Source organism: Myxocyprinus asiaticus, chromosome 29 (assembly GCF_019703515.2).
Source record: "Myxocyprinus asiaticus isolate MX2 ecotype Aquarium Trade chromosome 29, UBuf_Myxa_2, whole genome shotgun sequence".
Taxonomy (NCBI): Eukaryota; Metazoa; Chordata; class Actinopteri; order Cypriniformes; family Catostomidae; genus Myxocyprinus; species Myxocyprinus asiaticus.
Window position 1 is genome coordinate 7,466,639 of NC_059372.1, and position 27,723 is coordinate 7,494,361.

Consider the following 27,723-nt stretch of genomic DNA (forward strand, 5'->3'; position numbering starts at 1 on the left):
GAGTAAGTGTTTTAAAACTTTTGACCGGTAGTGTGTATATATATATATATATATATATATATATATATATATATATATTCATTGATTTATCTTTTAGATTTAGCCAAAATGAGGAGTTTGTACATCAGTGCTGGTAAAAAATAGATTTTTAACAGAATCAAACATTATTTTTTTTTCAGACAATACTTAGTTTTTATTTCAAGACACACACACACACACACACACACACACAAAATGATTTTGTGCTGAAATAAATATAGCAGAAAATATTAAAGGAATATTCTGGGTCCAATACAAGTTAAGCTCAATCGACAGCATCTGTAGCATAATGTTGATTACTACAAAAAAATATCTTCAACTCGCTCCTCATTTAAAATGATAATAATAAAAAAAAACATAATTTTACAACGTCATTGCCATGGCGACGCAACACCAGTAAACCCTAAAAGCGATTTTAGCACTAAAATCATATAGAACAATTGTTTTATCCCACTAAAATTATGTTAACATATGTAATGTTTACGTCTTACGGCTATACTTTTGAAACAGCGAGTATTTTAACGTTTACGGACCCATTCACTTCCATTGTGTCTCACTGTAACAGATTTTTAAAGATTTTTTTTTTGTTGGGGTAATTGATATTATTCTACAAACGTTGTCCATTGAGTTGAACTCTGAACCTGAAATATTCCTTAGAAGTGTTTTCTACATTTAATAAATTAAAGTGTGAACATGAAAATATTAAGTGAATTCTACATTTGCACTCAATTAAACATGCATCAATAAATGCTCTAGCTTGTAAGTAAATATTATCAGGGTTAGGAAGGTTACTTTTGAAATGTATTCCACTACAGATTACAGAATACATGCTGTAAAATGTAATTTATAATGTATTCCATTAGATTACTCAAAGTCATTAATATAATCTAAATACTTTGGATTACTTCTTCAGAACTTGCACATTTTTCCACTTGTTTTGACTATAAACAAGTAAATAAAATTAAAAAAAATTCACTTAAATTAATCTTGCTTCAAGGATTTTTTTACAATATTTTTACAGAAAAACAATATTTAAATTCTCATTAAGAATAAGATTTTTGCAGTACATCTTTGCTCTAATATCAAAGGTCTTACTAGAGAAAAAAAAGTGATGCTCCACCGTGCATTTTCGTCATAGATATATTGGTAGCTTTCTATATGATGTTAAAGGCTACATTATTTAGCATGTAATCGTGTATTTATTGGATTTATGTTTCATCTGTCAAAGCGTTTCTAACTGTTTTCTTGTTATGCTGTAGAAACTCTATTAAGCTCCCAAGGGAAAATTCCTCAATGACGTCATATCCACCTTTTCACTCACAACAGTATGAACTTGTATGAATGTAACACATCTTAAGAAAGTGTTTCACTGCTGTTCGAAAGCTCCTCAGATTGCATCTTTTATATGCAGAAATGTTTTCCAACTGAATAGTCTAAACAATAAATGAAACAAATGACAATAAAATGCAAAGTAATCTCTTCAGTAATCAAAATACTTTTTGAATGTAACTGTATTCTAATTACCAATGACTTAAATTGTAACTGTAGTGGAATACAGTTACTTATATTTTGCATTTTAGATACGTAATTCTGTTACATGCAGTGGCGGATTTAGGCAACATGGGCAGGGGTGGCACGAGGTTTTATTTAAACTATTGATTTTGTTATCATGTTTGGTAACTTGTTGTTTCATGATCAAAGCATTTTCTTGATTGCGAAACGTTAGTATATAATGTTCATTTTAACTAAGTAATTTGAAGTACCATCAAATCAGATTGTTAAAAAAAGTAACTATATACATTTTAAAGGAATATTAGGGGCACTTACAGTACAATGGAAGCAAAAGGAGCCAATTTGTAAACATTAAAATACACAGTTTCAAAATTATAGCCACAAGACGTTACCATTATATGTGTTAACATGTTTTTAGTGTGTTAAAATCATTTACTAACCTTTTCTGTTCAAAGTCATATCCAATTTTACTACTTTGTTGCCATGACAACGTAATGCTGTTAACCCTGTAATCCATTGAAAAGGGCGATTTAAACAATTTTAGAATTGATTTTGAACAAGAATCAATTTGTTTTAGGAATCGGTTCGCAGGACATTGCCTGACATTCTCCCAGAAAATATGGCCTCTATTTTATGTCTAAAATGTCCTAAGTTTGAGATTAGGGGCTCCACTTTTTTTGAGGAGACAAAGAGATTTGTTTGAAGTAGCTCGATGAGTTGTATACTGGCTAGGAACATTTTGGGGGCGAGAACTTGCTTGCATGGAGTCCTGTAGGGTTCATTTAGCTAAGATTCTCTGTATATGTCATATATACTCATATGACCTTCAAAACGTGTGTTGACATTTAAAAGCATCATGCATTAGTCACTGCATGAATCCCAGCGTATCATATCAAATTATCTACACATCGGCGTACAAGTAAAAGTTCGACTTTTTAATGGATCCTAGAGTCAGGTTCTTTTATTACAGTTGATAATATGTTTACCCAGCCTTCGTCTTGTGTGCCAGAGCTGGCTGAATCAGAACGCCATGTGAAAAGAGTGCAGACAATAAAGTGTCATCCATTAGTTTGTTACCTTTTCAGCTCTCCGCGCTTCTCAAAGTCGGTTGTTTTGTGATCGTCGCGGTGACTCAATGCGCGATGAGGTTGTAAGATCAAGACAGATGTGTGCCACTGAAATGTGCACCATGTTCTATAATAAATTAAAAGGGTCGGTAGACTAATGTTTCTACTGTCCACTTGAAGCCACGTCTGCCTATAAGGGAGATCAATACAGTTCCTTTTAGTTTCTGGAGAATGAGAGACACAAAAAACCAGAATGTTCTTTATGTGTTAATGGAGACTTTTGTGAAAGGTGACTTTTTTTTTCCTCACTCTCTTTATCTCTTTCAGCCACCACCTCATCCAAAATCTTTCATATCTCTCTCAGGTTCTTAACTCACAATGGGATGAAAACGAAACATCTAATACAAAAGTTATCCCAAGGTTTCCATGCAGTATTTATTGGACTCAGTGAGATCAATTGCATTCAGAGGCTGATTCCCTCTTTGAGTTCTCCTGCTCTTCATAATGCTTCTTGAAAAAGAGAGAGCTGGTAATGGTTCAGATGTACCTTTGGAATCTCGAATGAGCTCCAATTAATTTGATATTTGCCCAGGATAATGAAGACCATGTTGGTTTACCATGGAGGCTATTTGGCTGAAAACAGGTGGTACTTCAAGCTTGGATTGTTCTGATGGTAGGGATATTCTTGATTACAGTGCTGTTACATGATTAAACTTGTTTTTAACTTGTTAATCGCACTAAATTAATGCATTATATCAACAGCCCTAAAAAAAAAAACATGTGACTCCATACTGCAAATACTTTACAGTCGCAATGACCATCTTTTGACAGTGCCTCACCTGTCAAAGTTTAAGGAGTGGGTAGATGACATGAAGAGATGGCTCAAGGTTAGTTACAATGATTTCATTAACTACTTTGAGTTATTATGACAACTGCACAAGTTGAGCTTGAAACTCACTTTTACTCCAGCTAACACTTAAAATGGTAATTGTCCTCCAACTGGAGTGCTTGTTTCAATTGTTTTTCCAGTGCTTGTAAAAGAGACCGGAACCAGAAAACAGCCAAGAGGCTATCAGAATCATCATGGCGTCGCTGCCGCCGCCAAAACTGTGGATAAGTGAAAAACTTAACTTAATGGAGGTACCGGTATTGTCATCGTTATTGGCGATGTTGGCCTTTACTTAATATCGGATCAAAAGGAAAATAAGTTGTATCGCCCATCCCTTGTATTTTAATCTGAATGGGATTCTTTTCTTCTGTTTTATTGACCACTAGGTGAAAATAGTAAGTCGTTTAGAAAAGTGATAGTATACCTCATCTCAACAAGCCGCAAAATTAAAGGTATCATTCATGATAGCACAAAAAGTGAGAAATAATTTATTACCATTAACACTACTTTAAAGGAATGTTCCGGGTTCAATTCAAGTTAAGCTAAATCGACAGCATTTGGGGCATAATGTTGATTACCACAAAAATTTGTTTTTCAACTCATCCCTGCTTTTCTTAAACAAAAAAAGCAAAAATCTGGGTTTCAGTGAGGCACTGACAATGAAAGTGAATGTAGCCAATTCAAAGTCATATCAAACGAATTTTTTGTGGTAATCAATAGTATTCCACAAATGCTGTTGATTGAGCTTAACTTGTATTGAACCCGGAACATTCCTTTAATAGAATGAACTTGAAAAATGAAACAAAAATACTTGTTGATAAGCAAAAACCTAAGTATAAGCCTATGGCCACATTTTTGTTTGAAAACGCATTAATTTCACTACGTTTTGGCCTTCCGTCCACAGTGGGACGCCGGTTTTAATAATTATAATATCAACGTTTTAATTTGTTAAATGCTTTCCGCCCACACTGCCGTTTTCAAGCGCTTTTCAAAAGTTTCTTGTCCACACTGAAACGTTTGAAAATCCCTTTCTGCACATGCGAAAAATAGCCAGTCCACGTATACGGTCTGAAATGCAATCGTCCTTGTGTTCCTTCGCAGGACAACAATTCCAAGTAAACTTCCCGTCGCATTTGAAGGAATGCATTGTGAAGGTTGTACAAAGTAACATTTATCTTTAACAGCACCATCAAAGTGAACAGCTGGCACAACAACGCCGCTACAACATGGACCGCCATCTTGATTGTTTCTTGTTGAATGGATCACATGACTGCATCACACGACAACAAATACATCATCGTTTTCGAATATATCTCAGTTTTCCCTGACCACACGACAACACGAAGATGGCGTTTTTAAATGTATCCACTTGGAAGATCATTTTCAAAAAGCTCCGTTTTCAAACAAAAATTTATTAGTGTGGACGTGGCCTAGGTGGATAAATTTGAAACGCCGTCTTCTTGTTGTAGTGTGCACAGGGAAAACTTAGATATCTAAAAACGATAACGTATTTGTTGTCATGTGACGCAGTCATGTGATCCATTCAACCCAAAACAATCAAGATGGCGGCCCATGTTGTGGCGGCATTGTTGTGCCTGTTATCCACTTTGATGGTGTTGTTAAAGATAAATGTTACTTTGTACAACATTCACATTGCATTCCTTCAAAGGTGCTGGGAAGTTTACTCCGAATTGCTATCCGGTGGCGAAACACGAGAACACTTCTTACGTTTTTTTTTCTGCATGCGCAGTAAGGGAATTTAAGCGTTTTATGATATTTCAGTGTGGATGGGCAACTTTTGAAAACGTCAGTGTGAACAGAGAGCATTTTGAAAACGAAAACACCATTTTCAAATTTATCCGGAATCTGGATGTAGCTTTAGCAAACAACACTAAATGAGAAAATGGTGTTCCTAATAAAGTGCCCGACGTGGTCTTCTGCTGTTGTAGCCCATCTGCCGCAAAGTTACACATTCTGTAGCATTCTGAGATGCTATTCTGCTCACTACAATTGTACAGAGTTGTTATCTGAGTTACCGTAGCTTTTCTGTCTCTCATCAACAAAGCATTTATGTCTGCAGAACTGCCGTTCACTGGATGTTTTTAGCACCATTCGGAGTAAATTCTAGAGACTGTTGTGCGTGAAAATCCCAGGTGATCAGCAGTTACAGAAATACTCAAACCAGCCCCGTCTGGCACCAACATCATGCCGCGGTCTTAATCATGTAGCTCTTAAAAAGGCCAATAATTATGCTTTAACACTTCTTGTCCTTGTCGATTAGGGCACATTGCATGTTAAAACCACAAAAAAGTCCTGGCTTTCTCCTTTGGCAGGCATGCAGTAGTGTTTACCTGCCTTAGTTTCTGCACATCCTCTGCCAAACCACTGCCATTTGAACATTTCAGGGCATTTTAAAAGTTTCAGACTCAAAACAGACACGATTAGGCTACTATATGAAATAAAACTATAACTTTTCTGTCCTTAGTTGCTCTTATTGAGAAGTTGTTGGTGTGAAAATAAATATCTGTGAAAAAAGCACCCTGTGATATTACAATGGGCTATTAAAGAGGATGTGTGTCATTCTTTTGGTGTTAAAATCATTTCTCTTATGTGTCCAGGGTGTGGATGTGGCATATTTTCTATACCTATGTTTAGAGATTATGACTTTTATACTTTGAGATATCTGCCGACTCCAACTTCTTCCATATGTAGGCTTATAGGTTGTAAGTGTTAGTGGGTGAGGCAGTGTATATATACATGTGTGTGTGTGTGTATATATATATATATATATACACACACACATATACTGTATATGTCATTAAATTATAAAATTAGTACCTTACTTCCTCTGTTCAGATATAAAACTAAAAAAATTAATAATCATAAGATTTATGCAGTTCAATTTCAGAACAAAATGCAATCTTTTAAAAAAAACCTTTTAATAATTTGTTTTTTGTTAAAAAAATAACAGTTCAATTTGATGAAATTTTAGTATAAAATTGAAATGTTTATATCTTAAAAATAGGCTAAAATATATATTTTTAATGTATATATATTATATATAAAAAGGTGGTATCTTGGTGGTGATATGGCCGAAACGTATAATTTATAATCTATAATTATAAAAATGTATTAATATTTTGATTAATATGATTTCATAGGCATTTGAAAAGTGTGTGTGTGTGTGTGGTCATTTGCTGGTGACATGATGGTAACCTATAAGCCTACTTTATTGCATTACTACCATGTGCTTGACCTGTCAATTAAAGACTGATTATAACTGATATGAACCGCACAACTGACCTCCTTTAACAGACCCTTTTCCAGAACGTCGACCACTCCTGTTGCTGACGGCATGCTGCATGAGTGTTTGTAGCTTGCTAGCCTGCTTAGCATTGCTTATTCTTATTCTTATACGTTCATCATTTTATCCTTTGCCATTTTACCGCGTGCTTCGGGTTTTTCCGCTTTTCTACCGTTTCTTCTGTGTGTATTTTACCACGTGCACCCCTTTCGTTTTTTTTTCTTTCTTTTTTCTGCTTTTCTACATCTCATGTGTCGACTGCATGCATTTGTTTTTCTCCATTTGTTCATCTCAAACATCTGCTGATTAGGAACCACATCGATCTCAAACACTCGCCACTCAAGAACAACCTCAACAACAATAACAACAAACAATTGCGGTAAGTCATGGCATCCGCTCATGTTATTGCTTCCTGCATTGCATGCCACATGTTTACTATAGCTTCTTCCATCAGCAGTGAGGGGTTTACATGTGATAAATGTAAGGAATTAGTCAGACTGATGGAAAAGTTTGAGTTAGAGACACGTATCCAAACGCTAGTGGAGGTCAGTGAGAAAGAGAAGCCGGTAGATACTGTTTCGGATGCTGGTAGTACAGTGAGCAACACACACACTTTGGTTCTAGCTGAAGAGCCCCCGCAGCAGGGTGATTGGGTGAGGTCTCTGCGGCATACTCGCTCAGCACAATGACACCACTCTCCCGTTCCTGTTAGGGTTTCCAATCGATTTTCCCCACTCAGTGATTCACCCACTGAGAATCATGTTGAAAGAGCCCTAATAATTGGTGATTCTATTGTAAGGAACATGGAAATAGAGACTCCAGCCACTATTGTTAAATGCATTTCAGGTGCCAGAGCGTCTGACATCAGATCAAATTTACAAGTGCTTGCTAATTCTAAAGGTAGATTTCCTAAAATTGTTATTCATGTCGGCACTAACGATGTCCGGCTTCGCCAGTCGGAGATCACTAGAGACAATGTTAAAGAGGTGTGTGAACTTGCAAAAACGATGTCAGACACTGTAATATGCTCTGGCCCCCTCCCTGCTCACTGTGGTGACGTGGTTTATGGTAGATTAGTGTCACTGAAGGCTGGATGTTTGAGTGGCGTCTGGAGAATAGCATAGGATTTATAGATAATTGGAAGTGTTTTTGGGGTAGACCTGACCTGCTAAAGAGAGACGGACTCCATCCCTCCAGGAAAAACCTCTAAAAATAAGCCGTTAAAATATAATTTGACTCTCAGTGGATGTACTGTTACATCATCTTCTACAGCGAAGAACTTAGGCGTTATATTTGATACCAATCTGTCCTTAGAAAATCAAATTTCAAATGTTTGAAGAACAGCATTCTTCCACCTGAGAAATTTTGCTAAATTACGACACGCTTTCTGTTGCTGATGCTGAATAAACTAATTAATGCATTCATGACCTCAAGACTATATTATTGTAATGCATTACTGGGAGGATGTCCAGCAAGTTCAGTAAATAAACTTCAATTGGTTCAAATGCAGCTGCCAGAGTGCTGACTAGAATCAAGAAATATGATCATATTAGCCCCATTTTATCATCGTTACACTGGCTACCTGTTAAATTTCGTTTTAATTTTAAAATTCTGTTAACTATACACAAATCTCTGAATGGTCTAGCTCCACAGTACTTAAGTGACCTTCTGACCACGCTATATTCATTATCATTGCTAAATTCTGGCTTGTTAATAATTCCAAGAATATCAAATTAATTTTCATACTTGGCTCCTAAACTATGGGATAGTCTCCGTAACACTGTTTGGGATGCAGACACACTCACTCAGTTTAAGTCTAGACTAAAGACTCCTCTATTTAGCCAGGCATATACCTAAGTTATCCATCAACTCACAATTGGGCTGCTTTAGTTAGGTCTGCCGGAACCAGAAATATCTATCATGATCTATAACTCTGCATAAAATTGAATGGCATCTATGCTAATATTATTCTATTTGTTTCCATGTCTCAACCTCGGGATTCATATCCCAAGGTTACTAGATCCAGCTCCGTTCCTGCTTGGTGTCAGGACTCCACTGCTACGTGTCGCTGAAAGATGACGACAAACTACAGCCGGTGCCAGCCAGACATCACTTCAGTCTTTTGACTTCAGAGGATGAACTGATGCCAACTCCAACTGTAAGACACTGGATACTTCATATGCCACTGCCTGAACCTTGGATTTAGGATGGACCCCACTGAACCTCACCGAAATGACCGGCCGTTGAACTGCGATGCACCTCATTGATCTCTGCCTGCATCACCTCGGTCTACTGATGGACTACACTCTTAAAATGGAATACACAGACTATCATTTAACTGCAAACAAAAGCCTTCATCATTCAACTAACAAAGGACAATACATCTATGTGAACTTCTGCAGTTAATACAGGATGAACTTCAAAGATACTAGTCTTTAAAAAATAAAAAAGAGTGGACCTTAACACTTGCTTAATTTACAAATTTAAAACCATGGCCTGCACTGCACACAAATAACTAATTGGCATTATATTCATGCTGTTAGCCAGAGGGGAACTGGCCCCCACAGCGAGTCTGGTTTCTCCCAAGGTTATTTTTCTCCATTAAGCAACATCTTATGGAGTTTTGTGTTCCTTGCCACAGTTGCCTTCAGCTTGCTCACTGGGGTTATAAATACAATTATTATTTAAATATTTACAATCATATTTAATCAAACTACACAATGATAACTCTAAGACTTTATAGATATTACAGTTACATTTTCTGTTAATGCCTGATCTTCTGTAAAGCTGCTTTGAAACGATCTGTTGTGAAAAGCGCTATTCAAATAAAAATGACTTGATTTGACCAGGCTGGCCTTTCTCTTAGCACTCATTATGTGATTATGTTTTCTTTGAAAATGAAGTTTCATGTGCGTCAAATCAGCATGTATTAAATAGAAGCTCACCACAAAGTCACGTCATGTTGTGTAAGTATTTGCGTAGATAATTAAGCATTTTTACACAGGCCAATGGTGAAGAACAAAAGCGGGAATGTTTGACAGACATCTCCTGACATCTTTACGTGACTTCAAGTGAACCATAAATCCATGATTAATTTTATTATCTAAGTATTTATGAATAAGCCATGTGTCGATTTTATTTTAAAGGGACTGATCCCCACAAAAATAAAATTCTGCCATTTTCGCTACATTGTTTCAAACCTGAATGACATTCTTTCCTCGGTAGAACATAAAATGAGATGTTAGGCAAAATGTTAGCCTCAGTCACTATTCACTTTAATTGTATGGACAAAAAGATGCAATGAAAGTGAATAGTGACTGAGGTCAACATTCTGCCTCATGTCTCCTTTTGTGCTTCCACGGAGGAAAGAACGTTATACGGGTTTATAACAGCATGAGTGTGAATAAATTGACAGATTTTGTTTTATTTTGGGTGAACTATCCCTTAAATATATTTAATTACTTTTAGCTGATATTCTGAAGTAAAAGTATACCCATTACACCAAAAACCAATAATACATAATCAGACAGAAATTTTTGTTTTTATTCATTTATTTCATGAAAACAAGAGGCTACATACATTTAAGAACGATTGCTTTGCAAAAACATCAAATGGCTCATAAAATCATAATCAAACCCAGTTCAATGTCGACAGTAAGACATATTTGCACCCTATAAAATATCCATACTCAGAATAATCTGTGAAACAAGACTCTGTTTTATACCAAATCACCAAAGGATAGAAAAACTGTTCAGTAGAAAGATAACGGTTTACTTTCCGTATTTGTAGTGATTGCTGAATGTGCGTATCTCTTTGTAGGCTAGTATTACAACAGAGCTATTATTACAAAAAAAAAGGTCTGTTAAATGGTCATTGTATTTGTTTGACCCTGCAAACATTTTATAGTGGACCAGTAGAAGAGAAAATGTCTGAGGGACAAGAAAAACATCATTACTGTGAGTCTGAGGTTTTTTGGTATTTTCAATGTGAGAAACACTACATGAACAATCCACAATTCTTGTGAAAGATGAGTGAAAAGAAATAACTTTAAAAATTAAACATGCTCTATTATAATTCTCTTGTGCTTTCAAAAAAGAAATAATGTTTTTAGCCACACCGTTAAAGGTGCTGTAAGTGATTTTAGCCGTTCTACTTTCACTGAGCCGTTGAATTAGCCACGCACCCTCTTTCCAAAACCCGGCACTCCAAAGATACCAAATGAGCTTTACTGAGAAAGACATTGCGCAGAAACGGTTATTTAAAACAACAGCAGCAAAAATAGCGCCCTCAACGGACAACTGTTAAAAACAACATGGCTTAAAAATGGCAATAAGCATTAATAATTCGCATCAACTACAACACTATGGAAGAGCAAAATGATTGCGTCAATGTCCGTGGACACATTTTTGTTTGCCATTTACAAAGTTTCAAGAGACCGGTGAGATATCTCACAACACTTATTTCATTAATATCTTTCATTTTTTGCACATCTTTCCATGAAATAATTGCTTACAGCACTTTTAACCTCCTGTCCAACTATCACTATTCTCAGCACTGTAGATTGTGTCTTTAAAAGAACTGCTAGCGGTTCCCTAAGAGATAAGAAACCAGTAATACGTATTGGAAACACTTTGAAAGGAGGCATTTCAGGGACATTTTGAACCGAGACCACTGAATGTGCGATAAATTCTTAGACATTTCTGTTTTACTGTAACAAATTAAGATAAAGCTGAACTTTGTAAGTTCTAAAGTTCTTGTACTTAATCTTTTTTTTTTTTTTTACAAAAACTGAAATGCAAAGTCTGTCTAATAGTAACGTAATTGCCACTGGAAATATGCAAACTGCAATTTCTGTAAAGACTAAACTAAATGCGAAACACGTTAGCAAGGAAAAGTGACATCATGTGTGTTGTAAAAGTGAGGTAGAAACACTGAATATGTAAACCAGAACACTGAATACAAGTAATTTCTAAATAACAGATGGAAAACTAGCTTTCACTGGCATTTTCAGCCTGAACTCATGAACATTACGTGAATGTGGTGTCATTTTTTCGAAATGGTTTTACGTGGTTCGATACACGTATCGCGGCAGTTTCGAGGTGAAATGTCCACTCTGTGGCGCTAAAAGAGAGTTACATTTTCTCCCAAACAGATGAGGTTTTTAATGCGCACAACCTCCCTAACCTAAACCTTAAACCTAAATGATATTGTCATAAAAGCAAACATGAGATGAAAAATGCAACTGCTGAAGTGACCACATCATTCCACGTCAACCGTGTGACATTCCAACAGAACACAAAACATTCCAGAATTCAAAGACTTCCAATTTCCAGACTGTGAGACAAAGTACAATGTGAATGTCACATCTATTTTGAGGCCTTATTTGATGTTTTGAGTGAAAAGGACAATGTAAAGTTCTTCAGATAGATGAAAACCAACTGATCACAATAGTTTAAAATAGCTTAACAGCCACCAAAGTTATTTTATCCCTTACCAAATAATTATTTACAACGTCAACTGTCGAGTCAACGTAGAAAATAACTCTCGTTAAACTAACTTAGCACAGAAAATAGTCAAAATATTGTTAATACCTGATCTCTATCTTAACTTGCGTGTCTGAAAAATGACCGTTTGAACGTTTGAAAAGAATAAAACAACTTTGTTTATTTACATTTGACAAAAGTGCACCTGAACAGCAGCTACTGTCGGTTAATTAATTTTTTTGTCTAACTAATGCAAAACAAATTAAACTTTAATAACTCTTGCATATGTCTTTGCAATTGCTTTGTTTAAAGAACTCACACAACATAACCATGAAAATAAAATATGGTGATATTTTAGATAAAACTAAATTATTAATAATAAAATTAAAACAATGAAAACAGTCCAACTGTTTCCACTTTCTTTTAAAAAACAAAATAAGGCACAAAAGGTGATTGTTTTTTTGAAAGAGGGTGCTGTTGCTTGGGTCAGAAACACCTATGTATATGAGACACATCAGGGTCACTAAGTACCCAAATATTCACATTATATAGTTCACAGTATGTCTTCATTGTGGTGAGTTTTATAATAATCTCCTTCTCTGGAACATTTTAAAGCATTGTAGAACATTCCAGAACATCCGGTATCTCCTAAAACGGCACTATCTACTGTACATCTAGCTATTTACACGTATACTGTCTGGTAAACCCTTTTGAGAGAAAAGGGTGAGAAGGTAGTTTTCACTGAGGTGCAGACGGGATATGTTTGAGTACATAGTGCAACGTGTCTTTTTAGATCTGCTCCGAAACAACTGCACGCGGTCACACCAGAGAACAAGAGGGACAAAGTAATTGTTGGTAAGACTTGAGCATGAAATGAGGTTTTACATTGTGTATTACGCCCATGTGTGTGTGGAGTTACTTTGGTGGATTTGGTAATCAAATGAATTGGATCCCAAAGTAGAAAAATAGCCTGTTTATAAATATGTCTGCATAGCTTTTCCATGTGATGGGTTTGTAATACAGATACTGAGTCTTTTCGTTTCAACTCTGCTATTTGGAAACAAATCACGAAAATACAAATTCACAGTTTCAAGATCTGCGGTCCCCTTTTTATTTTCCAATGGCGTATAATTCCATGTATAAAAACTCTGCAAACCTGTAGAGAGACAGCAAAACAGAAAACAATTAGTCAAAATGTACATATCCATATTTACTCATTTCTTTTTCATTGCAAATGCTTGCTGAAAATGAGTTATGAAAACAATTTGGGTGGGGTTTGCTTGTGCAAAACTCACCACTACAAAACTAGGGTGATGTGAGTGGTTGTCAGGGTGTTGCTATGTGGTTGCTAAGGTGTTTTGAGCGTTTTATAGTACGTTGCTATGTGGTTACTAGGGTGTTCTGGGTCAAAAGAGCCCACCCCCAAGTCTATATGATATTCTGGTCTCTAGATATGACACAATTCCCTCCTTCGATGTTCAGTTTAAGTCAGAAGTTTACATACACCTCAGCCAAATACATTTAACCTCAGTTTTTCACAATTCCTGACATTTAATCGTAAAAAACATTCCCTGTCTTTGGTCAGTTAGGATCACTACTTTATTTTAAGAATGTGAAATGTCAGAATAATAGTAGAGAGAATGATTTATTTCTGCTTTTATTACTTTCATCACATTCCCAGTGTGTCAGAATTTTACATACACTTTGTTAGTATTTAGTGGAATTGCCTTTAAACTGTTTAACTAATTTTTGTTTCATCAGACCAGAGGACATTTCTCCAAAAAGTAAGATCTTTGTCTCCATGTGCACTGTAGTCTGGCTTTTTTATAGGGTTTTGGAGCAGTGGCTTCTTCCTTGCTGAGCAGCCTTTCAGGTTATGTCGATATAGGACTCGTTTTACTGTGGATATAGATACTTGTCTACCTGTTTCCTCCAGCATCTTCACAAGGTCCTTTGCTGTTGTTCTGGGATTGATTTGCACTTTTCGTACCAAACTACTTTCATCTCTAGGAGACAGAATGCGTCTCCTTCCTGATGGCTGCGTGGTCCCATGGTATTTATACTTGCGTACTATTGTTTGAACAGATGAACATGGTACCTTCAGTAATTTGGAAATTGCTCCCAAGGATGAACCAGACTTGTGGAGGTCCACAAATTTATTCCTGAGGTCTTGGCTGATTTCTTTTGATTTTCCCATGATGTCAAGCAAAGAGGCACTGAGTTGGAAGGTAGGCCTTAAAATACATCCTCAGGTACACCTCCAATTGACTTCAATTAGCCAACTTGCCTATCAGAAGCTAACATGACATCATTTTCGGGAATTTTCCAAGCTGCTTAAAGGCACAGTTAACTTAGTGTATTTAAACTTCTGACCCACTGGAATTGTGATATAGTCAATTAAAAGTGAAACAATCTGTCTGTAAACAATTGTTGGAAAAATTACTCATGTCATGCACAAAGTAGATGTCCTGATTGACTTGCCAAAACTATAGTTTGCTAATATGAAATCTGTGGAGTGGTTAAAAAATGAGTTTTAATGACTTCAACCTAAGTGTATGAAAACTTCTAACTTCAACTGAGTGTCTATAGGATATTTCCACCTATTTTATCGTCCACCAGTTGTAAATTGCAAGTATGATCACATAGAAAAGTAATAGCACACCTCTCCTCAACAAGCCGTATGATTTGAGGTATTATTAGTGTCTGTAGCGCAAACAGCACAGGATGAGTAATGCGTTAAATTTAATACTTAGGCCCAAAAAGTTACTTTACGCAACTACACGTCCGCAGATGCAAGCACTTGGCCAATGCTTCGCCAATGCGCGGCCAGGTTAAAGATGGGTGTTGTTGGGTATGTGGCCTGAGTCAGCAAAATATCCACCAGAGCAGCAAATCGCGCAGAATACTGTGGTTAATTTTACCACACTGTGTTGAAACAGCAGTCAAAGCAGAGACCTGTTGTGTAACTGTGAATGTGTGAATTTGCATTAAACAAAATAATGTGTAAACTTGTTCTTGTTTATCACAAATGTGAATGTTCTATGAAGGAAACAAAATTTTGAATCTATTTATTCCATCAAACTGAAACATCTCTTTTAGTGGTTGAACAGATCTGGTTTTTCAATGGTCAATGCTGATTCCAATATCTAAACTTATTTATTTTACACTTACAATCCACAAAAAATATAGTAAAAACAGAGAACCTGCATGAACAATTGACAAGGCTGTGAGTATAGTTTGGAAAATGACACTACATGGAATAACTACTTCCCTTAATCGTCCAATCAGGCAGGTTCATGGCGGTAATTCCAAAAGAGCCAAATATTGTCCGTTTTCGTCAGCCTGATCAATATATTAGTCCATCACCAGTCCAACCCAGTCTCATAAAAAGTCATAATAATAGTACAAGACGGCAGAATCATGAGAAAACTTATGAGTTGGCTCAAACAATATGTACGATTTTTACTCCCATAAAGAAAAATAAACGAATTAACCAACTATGTTATTACAATTTTTATTGTTATTGCAATTTTACAACTTAACCCCTACTTCTCTTAATCGGCCATTCAGGCAGGTTCATGGTGTTAATCCCAAAATAGCCAAATATTATCAATTATTGTCAGCCTGATCAATATATAAGTCTATTATCAGTCCAACCCAGTCTTACAAAAAGTCATAATAATAGTGCAAGATGGCAAAATCATGAGAAATCTTATGAGTTGGCTCGAACAAAATGTACGACTTTTACTCCTATAAAGAAAAAGAAAAAAATAGTTGGTTAATTTGTTTATTAAAGAAAAATAAACGAATTAACCAACTATGTTATTACAATTTTTCCTAAACTTAACCCCTAATCGGCCAATCAGGCAAGTTGATGGCGATAATCCCAAAATAGCCAAATACTGTCAATTATCATCAGCCTGATCAATATATTAGTACATCACCAGTCCAACCCAGTCTCATAAAAAGTCGTAATAATAGTACAAGATGGCGAAGTCGTTGTCCAAAATAGCCAAATACTGTCAATTGTCATCAGCCTAATCAATATATTACTCTACATATCAACAGTCCAACCCAGTCTCATAAAGTTGTAATAACAGTCCCAGATGGCGAAATCGTTTTTCGGCTTGTACAAAAACCTGCGACTTTTTTCTCCCATAGAGAAAAAAAATAAACAAATCAATGAATAATATTACTACAATTTTTCCTAAGCTTAACACTTTACCCAAAACTAAACCTAACCATAAAGTGTAACCCCTTACCCAAACCCCAAACTTAACCATGATTTCAATAAGAAAATAACTTTTGTGTATCACGGAACAAAGAAAACATCAGGGTTTGTAACGAGACGAGGAAAGTGTTTTACAGGTTATTGACAGTCATTTGTATTGCATAAAACAATAAGGAATGAGTAACCAATTTTGTTCATTGATGTTTAATTTTTTTTAAATAAAATGTTGGAAAGGAGAGTTGGTAAAATCTGATGCCTGAATTGTATTGATTTAAAAATTCTGATTGGTTGGTCTATATGGGAATAAAATTCGTACCTTTTCATTCAAGCCGAAAACTCGTAATAATCGTGTGAGATGGCGGATCTCATATGATTATTACGAGTTTTCATGAGACCGTGTTGCCCTATATTTGGATTGGTTGAATACTTAACGACACATTTCTGTATTAGTCCTTATGTTTTTGTTTTTCATTTGTGCTTTGGATGCTTTTCTTTGTTTCTAATCTGAGGTGCGGGTGTTCTGACAGCTGGTGAGTAAATGATTTACTGTTAAAACATGATGTCATCTGAGCTGTAGATCTATTTCTCCACCAGATCAGATTTCACCCTCAGCCAACCGTGCTGTAAGCACAGAGATAGGGAATCCAATAATGCCATCTGCCCAAATGCGATTATTTTTCTAAATTTGACCACACAAAATGTACTATACAGAATCTAAAAAATTTTTTTTTATTTTTTATTTTTTTTATTTTAATTATTCAAAACATTTATCAAGAACTGAAATGTGCTAACTAAAGACCATTTTTAATACATTAGCCTGCTATTCTGGGGCATACATGACATGTCGCATCTCATTCCGGATTATAGTTTCAGTCCTAAATTCCAAAGATTTTTATGACTTCATAATGTCTAAAACGATGGGAAACAAAGGGATTTGCCATCACAATGTGAAGTTCGTTGATATATGATAAACAGTTTACAAGTAACAGCCACAAAAGTCACCTCCGATTGGACTGATATTAGGTTGAATGTTATTTCTTGTTAAATAACACGAAAACATTTGTCCACCCCAACAACCAAAGAACACACCCCTCTTACCACCCCCATCCTAGTCCCCCACAATGCTCATAAAATTTAATAGTACAAAAAGCTTCATCAACATATGTGATTTGACAAGAAACAAATGCTCCATTAAGGGATTACTTGATAATGACATTAGTTGTCATGTTTAAGCATGTTTTTCTGATTGATATTGGTGAATTCTAGAGGTTTTGTTCAATATATTTTTTTTTAATCGATGCAAATAATATTTCAAATATAAATTCAATGTTTTTGCCACTTTTGTGATACAGAAGCTGTGGTGTTGATCAACACTTTACGGCCCTCTGTGTACAGAGACACGCCTACTACATAAAGAACACGCTGTACCATACATTACATCTGCTCTCAGCCCTGTGCACTCAGTGAACCACTGTGTGGTCTGCCTTATATAATGACTATAATCACAGAAACAACACAGCCACAGCAAGCCAGACTAGATTCATTTGTTTAGATAAGCGCTCCTAGATGGCAAATCTTTTTATGTTTTCAAACACAGAAATACAACAATAGTTGTGCCTATGAATATTGTACAAATCAAAGTAACAATAATAATTTTTTTTAAATGGGAACAAATATAATTTACATATTGTCTTAAGACAGTAGATACACAAGGGTGAATTTCAAGTAAAAACTATTTTTAATATATAAAAACAAAGAAAAACAAAGCTATAATTCCAATATTACTACAATTATTTTATCATAATAATTATTATAAATAGAAAAAAAATGATTTACATAATTTCTTAAGCGTCTTAATAAAGTTTTAGTTTCAAGATATCATTCATTTTATAATTTGACATTTTTAATATATAAAAAAGAAAAACAAAGCTATAACTCCAATATTACCATACTTATTATTATATTTATAAAAGAAAACAAATGTATTTACATTATGTCTCAAGAACGTGTTAGCTTTAACATATAAATGTTTTTTAAATAATTTTAAACAGAATAAACATCATAGCTATAATTCAAATATTACTGATTCAGCAAATTTGTGATCCATCAATACGTATAATGAACCAGGCAGAATACGCCGAAGCAAGTGTAGGGACACATAAGTTGGCGGCAAAGAACAAAATGTTCTGAACGTGAGTGGCTTCAGCCTATCACATCAAGAGAGGCCACAGATACCTCACTGTCTAGTGAGCTGCCTCAGAGAGGGGTGGGTGGAGATAGGGAGGGAGGATTTGGCTGGGGAGCTTCTGTGTGCAGCTGCAATGGGCTCCTTGTCCCTGCTGAGCCGATAATCCGAGGGCATGGAAAATGCTCTGGTGGCAATACGTCAGAGAACCCCTCTAAAATACCCCTCTCTAATAAAAACACCCGGACTTGGGTCTCTCTACCAGGCCTTGCTTGCTTTGATGGATAGCCCATTCAGAACATTTGGTAAGGGGGGGGGTTGTTGGGCCCTTGTGTGTTGCATAACTGCTCTACATGCTAACAGATCACTGGAAGAACAAGGCCAAGGCCATAAACCCTTAATGCATGAGTCACGCACACATCCATCCACCACAGTATCCTACCCATGCACATTGGATTTAAACATATTGTACTGTAAGGAAGGTCAAACACAGGTTTTATTCATATCGAGAATAGGGCTGGGCATAATATAGAATTTTCACTTTACATTTGCGACAATATTTGTCTAGTATTGCTTTTTCTTTGTCCATAAAGTTTCCTATAGAGTGTCATTGGACTAGTTTTGCTATCTTTCCTTGTCTGGCGAGGCTAGTGTATACTTATGGCACTTGTTTTTCCGGAAGCCATTCCATCTGTGCAGTCGAGTGCTCAACCTTTCAAAGTATACTCAACCACGAGCCTGTTATGGACGCATACACAGTATGACTGCTTTGTGATACTCTTTAGTACAGTCGACGGCAGACACGTGCGCAGACGACGTGCTGAGACCAGGACTGTCAGCATGTCCAGAAACATTGGGCTGCATGTGGACAGTATGCGCGGACTGTGCGCAAAGTATACTTTGGCTTAAAGATGTTTTAACAGCATCTACGATTTAAACTACACTAGCAAAAAAAGTTCAAACTGTTAATTTTAATGAGTCTATTCAAAACTTATGATACATTTTAGCTCTTACATTAAACACTTTATTATGTGTACAATGGCTGTTTGGTTCCTCTGACCGAAAAAATATAATAAAAAAAAAAAAATAAACGCTTCAGAGAAAATACAGAAATACCGAAATGACAAATATTAAATAAAGTTTATAGTATTTTTAAGCTATATTGCCCAGCCCTAATAGGGAAGAAAGACTAATGTTTGCTGTTCAGTGGAGATGCGTGCTAGCCTGTAGCTCTCAAAAACAAGATTTTTAGAATACTGTAATTCTGCTATCGTATTTTCTAGCCTTGGGAAACAAAACAGAGAGTTTGGATTAAAATAGTGCTCTAAAGTGGGTTTGAAAATGCCATTTAATTTCCTCTGGCCTTAACAAAATACGTTAAAAAAAAATGCAATAAACTTTGAAAGTACTGCCCCAACAGAACGCCATTCCAGCTACTGTGCAGCGTTGAGAGAAAAAGTTTTACTGCCGTTGCTGTATAACTTTTGGCTCTTACCCACAACACAGAGCACCTGGGAGTGTGCTGCATATTAAACTTTGATGCTATCACCTCAGGCCATTTGCAATCTGCTGCTAAACAATAGATCTTGTTAATCAAATGACTCATAAAGGAGCTCAGGGTGTGGCATGGGTTAACAAAAACCAAACGAGCCAACGAGAAGGGCGAATGGTAGAGACAGGCAGCCACGCAGGGTACATGCTGCCCCTCAGGCCATATACGCAGATTTGATTAAAGAAATAGAAAGCAGCAAGATGGACAAGAAATTCTTGAATAGACAAAGAACTCTGGAAGTAAACATAGATGAAATTACTGGCAACATGTACAGACTAGCTTACGTATTCAACATCAATTTGGCACATATGAGTAGTTTTTAAGACATAGATTGAATTTACGTAACTGTCAGTTATGTGAAGACTGCCTATTCCCAAATGTTGAATAATGTTTTAGGCATCCAAGAGGTCTTTGTGTTTAGACTAGTGCTGTCAGTCGATTAAAAACTGAATTGCGATTAATCGCATAATCGTTTCGTAGTTAATCGTGATTAATCGCAGATTTTGAAAGTGCTCAAATTTGACACTATATGTGCTCCTTTTCCTGTCAAAATGCAGATCAAAAAGCGTTTGCAGACAAAAACGTCTCATTCTGCGCTTTGGTAATAGTTAAGACTTGATGTGCTTCTGTGGTAATTAAAATGTGCCTACCAGAAGTCCCATCTGAGCTTGTTTTGTACATCAAATAGTGTTAAGACCTCCTTTCCCCATCATTTGTTTACTGACTCGAAGCGATGTTGTGTGTTTGTGTGGTGAAGTGTGTGTCAATGTACTGACTCAGGACGGACACATTGCAAAGGTTCCGCCCTTCAAACCAATGTTTATGCTGGTTTATGCTGCATTAAGTGTAAATGCATTAATCGTGATAAAAAAAAACAAAAAAACAAACGAGTTAAACATTTTTAATTATTCACATGCGTTAACGCATTAATTCTGATAGCTCTAGTTTAGACACAAGTACATACAGTATGTTGGTTTGTAATTTTTTACGGAATTGCAAAAATAACACGTCTTCAAACAGGTTTGCCGAACACTGACCCATCTCCCACTGGTCAGGCAAACAGTTAATCTCACCCCAAACTCACATGATTGGTTGAGCCAATGTTGCTGTGTTGGACTGGCTGGGATGCTAAAAAAAAGAGCACTATTTTGATAGCACCACAGAGCCACAGTGTTTACACTTTTGGGGGGAATTAACTATGAATGACAGAAGGCTAGTGTAGACTTTATTTTTCCACGTGCCGTTAAGTCTCGCCTAAATCATTCACGTATGGATGCGTTTGCTGTAGAGATGCATGTGCAGAGGACACGCACAAATGCTGACTGTCCACGTGTCTAGAAAAACTGTCCGGCACGCGGACAACCGAAGTACACTTTGGCCTTTACTTATAGTTGACTCGGCACACACTAGGGAAAGCTCAGACGGAGCGTTTGATGGATAGGAATGCATAAGCTTTGTTTGGAGGGTGTGGAAAAAGCAGCAAATACAGCGAATTAGAATTCTGAAAGCATAAATGGACCCGCCTCTCTGAGATTTTCAATGATCAACAGATGCCTTCATCAGAGTGCGTTGCGGAAAAAGAAGAAATGTTCTCAACTTCTGGTCGCATGCTGGAGCGTCACTATAACAAACTCTAATTGTGTTTTCCCTCTCAATACTTCTGACGCACCATCCCCATTAAAGATCAATGCATGTTCTCTGATGCAGCGTAAACTCTAGCGTGTTGGCACCCTGTTGTATTTCAAAATAAAACAACGAATACGCACCTGAAAAAGTTGCTTGCCTGTTTTGGCCTATCGGGTTGGCTTACGCCGCACATGTCACTTGGTCCATTCTAACTTCCAACTGAAATGCGTCGGGCCGGTCCTGTGGGTTTACTGCTAACATGTCTTGCAGAAGTCGCTTTACGCCCTCTGACATGATGCTACGGGTCTTCTGCGGGATGTGCAGAACCATCTTCGGATTCTCCAACAAGGCTTCGCCAACTGGGACAATCTCGCTTCCCTGACGAATGTATGTGCCGAGGAGTTCTCGCTTGGATTCAGCGTCTATAAATGTGATCCTTTCGATCATGGCCCAGATTATGATCCCGAGTGCAAAAATGTCTGCCTTGGCAGTGTAGTGGCCCTCCCAAACCTCAGGAGCCATGTAGAAGTCAGAGCCGCATGCTGACGAAAGCCAGAATTTGTTAATGTTCACAATCTTGTTTACCTGGTCGTCGCCTTCATTCTCCATGCAGCTCAGTCCCGCGCACACCTTGCTGAGGCCAAAGTCAGCGACCTTGATTACGGGGCTCCCTGATTTCTGTGAGATGAGAATGTTGTCTGGTTTTAGGTCCCTGTGGACGATGTTGTTCTTATGTAGAAAGGCTACAGCGCTGGTCAACTGCTTCATGAAACTCCGGTTGGTCCGCGGGTCAGGTCGCCGGGAGAGGATGTACTGGTTAAGGTCTCCACCATCACAGAACTCCATTACAAACCAAAGATAACACGGTTCCTCTGGGTAACCCAAGATACGCTCACCTGGAAAGATAGTGGATTGTGTCAGTAACTGTTATTACAATGGCTTAAGTTTGAGAGATCTCAAAGTCAACATGAAACGACATTCACAAGCGGTTATATTTCCGTAATGACGGGTATTTCCAAGTGAAACGAGAAATATTCAAAAAGAAATAACGTAGTGCGAGACTTGATTTTATCCAGCATGAATTGATCGGATCATGAAAACTGGGTGTTCCTGGAGCATTTTGATGAAATACTACAAAGACAAAAGATGTTTATCTTTGGAATAAAGCACACTGATGCATCGTTCACAATAACACCAGCAAAGCATAAAGAAAGTAAGCTGTCAATTTTGACTTCATGTTGACTTCAAAGAGCATCTTACACTGTTGGAGCTCTTGGTCTAAGATTTTAATTTAAAGATTTAAAAACTTATCTAAACGATGTGCTCCTAGAAGCCTCCTGTTATCAAAAGAAGCTCAGATGAACCCAATCTAGTTTTTGGGATTATGGAAAACACTGAATCATGTGTTCAGGCAGCAATTTCTGCTGAGTCAGGCATAGATTTTCTGTCATGAATGCTTCTGATAAGGGATAAGCCACTGTCTCGGTATCATTTGCAAACAGAGGCATTTCTGTTTGATTCTACCATGCCTTGCTCAGAATTGTGGCAGCTTTACTGTTCAAACCCAAAGCCTTAAACAAAGAGTGTTACGTGAGCTAGAACTAAAGTGTTGTTTTAGCAAACTCAGACTGGCTAGCAAAACACCAAGCAGCCTTTAGCTCAGCACAGATTTCTGTAGAGCAGCACATTTGGACACCTTCCAAAAAGCACTGTACGCGTCTAAGTGCTGATAATCTGTCTGTGTTCTACAATAGCTGGCCAAGATAAACTTGAGGAAATAAGGGTTGGGAAATGTATGGAGAGGACTCTAAAGTGTGGAAGTGCTATAAGAACTTCTAATCCTTGGGAATACATTTCCCTCATTTTCCTGAAAACACATGTACTGTAGGTCATCTCAAAGTAAGGTGCAATTAGTAAAATGTTCCACTTTGACCCATTCAAATGGAGTTTAAATGACGCTATAAACAGATCCTTTCGTCTATACATTCTGATTGGATGAGCCATGTACAAAGCCGTTGTAAAATGACTACAACCTACACCTGCATTTCTACATTGTATATTAATGCGCCAAGTTGCATGTTGCAAGACAAACATACAACCATATATTACTACAGGTAGAATACTTAACTGTATAACTAGGTGGAAGAATTGTTCATTTTATTAGCCTATTATTAATAATACATTTAACTGCATTATAAACATTTGTGTCTTTTAAAAAAAAGATTCCCACAAGGTGAAGCCTGGTACAAACTTTACGATTTTCACGATCCTTTACGAATAATGCTTGTCAGATTGTATGATACAATCCCAGTGGGATCTTGGGTAAAAGTCATAGCACGCTGTGCAACATTATGTCAGATTGTACGATACACATTGTAGCCAAGACTTTGGTCGCATTCGTCCCGAACGACAGCGTCAACTGGATGTTTTACTAAAACTGGATGACTAAAGAGAAATCAAAAGAAACTGCTATCTTCCATTTAAAATACAATATTATTTTTTTAGATTCTTTTTTACAAAGTTAAAGTTTAGTGTGAAATTGAGTAAATATAGTGCTAAATAAGAGTCTATTCATTTTTTAGCAATTTCATGTTTATGTTATTTACTATAATAAATTGGTTGATATATCGGCATTGTATCGGCCTATCGGCCACCCTGCTCTCTGGATATTGGCATCAGCCATTAAAAAAACCCATATCAGTCGATCACTAGTTTTAAGGTAACTCTATCACCCCCTTGAGTACTGAGGTTTGTTGCCGCCACCACTATAAAAGAACACGTTAAGCATGTTCAACCGGACCGTGTATTGGAAATGCGGTGGCCAAGCGCTGGCATCTGCGCTCACATATTAGCGTGGAGAATGTTTCGGCCTAAAGACTCATTGTTAATGCAATTAATTGGCCAATGGTGAGCATGTCACACTAACGATCAAAGACTGCCAATTATGCCCTAATAGAAGAAAATCTGTTACGATCCCCCAAATTTGTCTCAGACGGCAAAATCGTGGCCCAAATCGTAAAACTCACCCTCATGCCATCCCAGATGTGTATGACTTTCTTTCTTCTGCTGAACACAAACAATTTTTAGAAGAATATCTCAGCTCTGTAGGTCCATACAATGCAAGCGAATGGTGGCCAGAACTTTTAAGGTCTAAAAAGCTCATAAATGTATCTTAAAAATAATCCATACATAAAATCTATATCTTCAGAAGAGATAAGTGTGGGTGAGAATTTTTTTTAGTAAATATTTAAGTCCTGTTTTTACTATAAATTCTCCTCCTTGCCCAGTAGGTGGCGATATGTACAAATTTCGGGGATCGGTGATATGCAAAAAATAATGCAAATATTTGGGAGATCGTAACGGGGATTAGTGTGACATGCTCACCATTGGCCAGTTAATTGCATTAGCGATGAGTCTTTAAGTCGAAACATACTCCACGCAAGTATGTTAACGCAGATGCCAGCGCTTGGCCACCGCATTTCCAACATGCTTAACGTGCGTTCTTGCATTATGGTGGCGGCAATAAACCTCAGTATTCAAGGGGGTGATAGAGTTACCTTCAAACTTCAGTGCCTTAAATTTGTATTCAGGTAAGTTCCTATAAATATACTGACTTAAACTTACGTGCTCAGCACTAATATCTAAAACTGTTGCTTCACCATGACATTAGTTGAGTGCGAATCGGCAAAAACAAAAGAAGGAGATGCGCTTTTTAGACCTTCAGCGTTTTGGTCACCATTCACTTGCGTTGTAATGACCTACAGAGCAGAAAAATTCTTCTAAAAATCTTTGTTTGTGTTCAGCAGAAGAAAGATATACACATCTGGGATGGCATGAAGGTGAGTAAATGATGAGAGAATTTACATTTTTGGGTGAACTATTCCTATAAGTGTGTTTGGTCAAATCATTGTAATGCACAGCCTCTTGTGGCGTATTGGTTTATTAAATGACCTCTTCATAATAGGTCTCAAACCTATTCAATACATACAGGGCTAAACATATAAAGGACTGCATAATAATAGTAATTATGGTGATGCAAAATAGATCTCCCAACTGCTCAGCACAACCACAAATAGCACTCACACATGGCACAAACACACAACTTACTCCAAGACCAAGCACACACAAACCTCAAAATGCCCATAAAAGCCACTGGACATGTAACTTTCTTTAAATACTATATTGCTGTATCCACTTTTAATTAGATGCTACTGACTGTATTTCAATGGCTCAGTGCTTGTTATCTGCACAACAAAGTTGAAAGAATCTGATCTAATCTTCACAATACACAACATTATTCATATTGTGTCAGATTTTGAAAAATAACTGGAAAAGGTCATATTTGTAGAGACTGAGGCATTAAATAAATGCACACAATGACCAATGCATTCAAGCAGAAGTGTGTGGCAAGTGGCCTTTCTGGAAGTGAAGGGGTTAATGTTTCATGGAAATGACCCTTTATGCAAGTAAATGACCTTTAAATCAAACAATCAGGGTTTAATTCAGATTCAACCACACTATGTATTTTAGGTTGATTTGAGGTTACACTGCAACTGCTTTCCACGTGTATTGAAAAGGGAATTTACCTTTCAAAGAAGTTTCCACTAATCTCAAATACTGTTTGGATCGCTTGTTCCCGTGGCTCATTTTCTGCGCCATTCCGTTTCTTTGCAGCACACACTCCTCGAGTTGCACCACATTTTCGTGTTTCTTCTCCAGGCTCGCCAGGGCCCAGAACTCCGCCAGCGCCAGTTCCACTTTCTCGGGCGCGTCGCAGCGGAGCTTCTTCACGGCCACCCGTGCGCCTGACCTCCGGGCGATGGCCTCGTACACCACGCCGTAGCTCCCGCGACCCACCTCCCGTATCAAACTGTACCGGGGCGCCTTGAAGAGCGTCGCAGGTAAGAGGTTGGCGTTGCTGAGGAAGCCCGTGGAGAAACATTGTTCTTCCTCCATGGGCTCATCTTCATCATCGTTGTTCTCCACAGGCAGCGGGCGCAGAACTTTACTGACATCCAGCCTCAGATTCGCGTTGGGCGGTTTGGCTCTCTTGCAGCCCCGCTGGAGGCTTGTTATTCTCCCCTGTGTCGCTTTGCGCAGTTCCATGAGTTTTTCACCCCCTGTGTGAACAACATATGCTTCGAGGTAATACTCCTAATTTTCATAGCGTCCCTATTTAGGGAACTGCGGGCTGTCAGTTGTCGTTTTGATGGGGAGACTCGACGGCTTGTTTGTTTTTTTGTTTTTAAATCACTTCACCGCCATCAAAGTCTGTCGAATATAAACAATAATAACATCATCGTCAACAGGAGAAGCGCGAGGGGGCGTGGCTTTATCGGACTGTTCCAATTTCATTCAAAAGGAAGGTGGGCGTGTGTCATAAAGATTACATATTTCAGAGGTTTTGTGCATTTAGAGCTCACTTTTAGTGAATTAAAGTGAACAAGATTATATTTTAAATATAAAAATCAAAACATAATTGAATAAAATGTTTAAAACTGGCGTTAACAATACATTTGTAGTACAACGACACACATAGAACCTTGCGGTAATGGAATCTCATTAATTAATATGCAAATTAGGGAGAGCCCACTTCTCTGTACGGGGTGGAGAAAAGCTTTTACATATTTATTTTTGGTTCATTTAATATTAAGGAGGTTGAAATTCAGACAAACATACATTAGTGTAAAAATCCAATGCGTATCGTGTGAAATTACACAATGTTTATCTGTTTTACGTGTTGAATGGGGTTTTTATTCTCACGGTTGCTGGATGGGAGATTATGTGCGGTGGTCCGTCCTTGGGAAACATGGAATTTTACATGAGGGGAGGGGG

The 27,723-nt window shown here is 37.3% G+C and overlaps 1 protein-coding gene across 2 annotated transcripts; it reads right to left on the reverse strand.

Moving 5' to 3' along the window:
- Positions 1–10,344: 10,344 nt before the first annotated feature.
- LOC127420431 (serine/threonine-protein kinase 35-like) lies at positions 10,345–27,162 on the reverse strand. Of its 2 annotated transcripts, none has more exons than XM_051662719.1 (3): positions 26,475–27,162; positions 22,046–22,784; positions 10,345–13,450 (listed from the first exon to the last, which is right to left on the reverse strand). In XM_051662719.1, the coding sequence occupies exons 1-2, from the start codon at positions 26,992–26,994 to the stop codon at positions 22,069–22,071; spliced, it is 1,236 nt and encodes a 411-aa protein (XP_051518679.1). In that variant the 5' UTR covers positions 26,995–27,162; the 3' UTR covers positions 10,345–13,450; positions 22,046–22,068. The 2 variants fall into 2 exon arrangements, with proteins under 2 accessions (XP_051518679.1, XP_051518678.1); XM_051662718.1 differs by having other exon boundaries at positions 22,029–22,784.
- Positions 27,163–27,723: the final 561 nt, after the last annotated feature.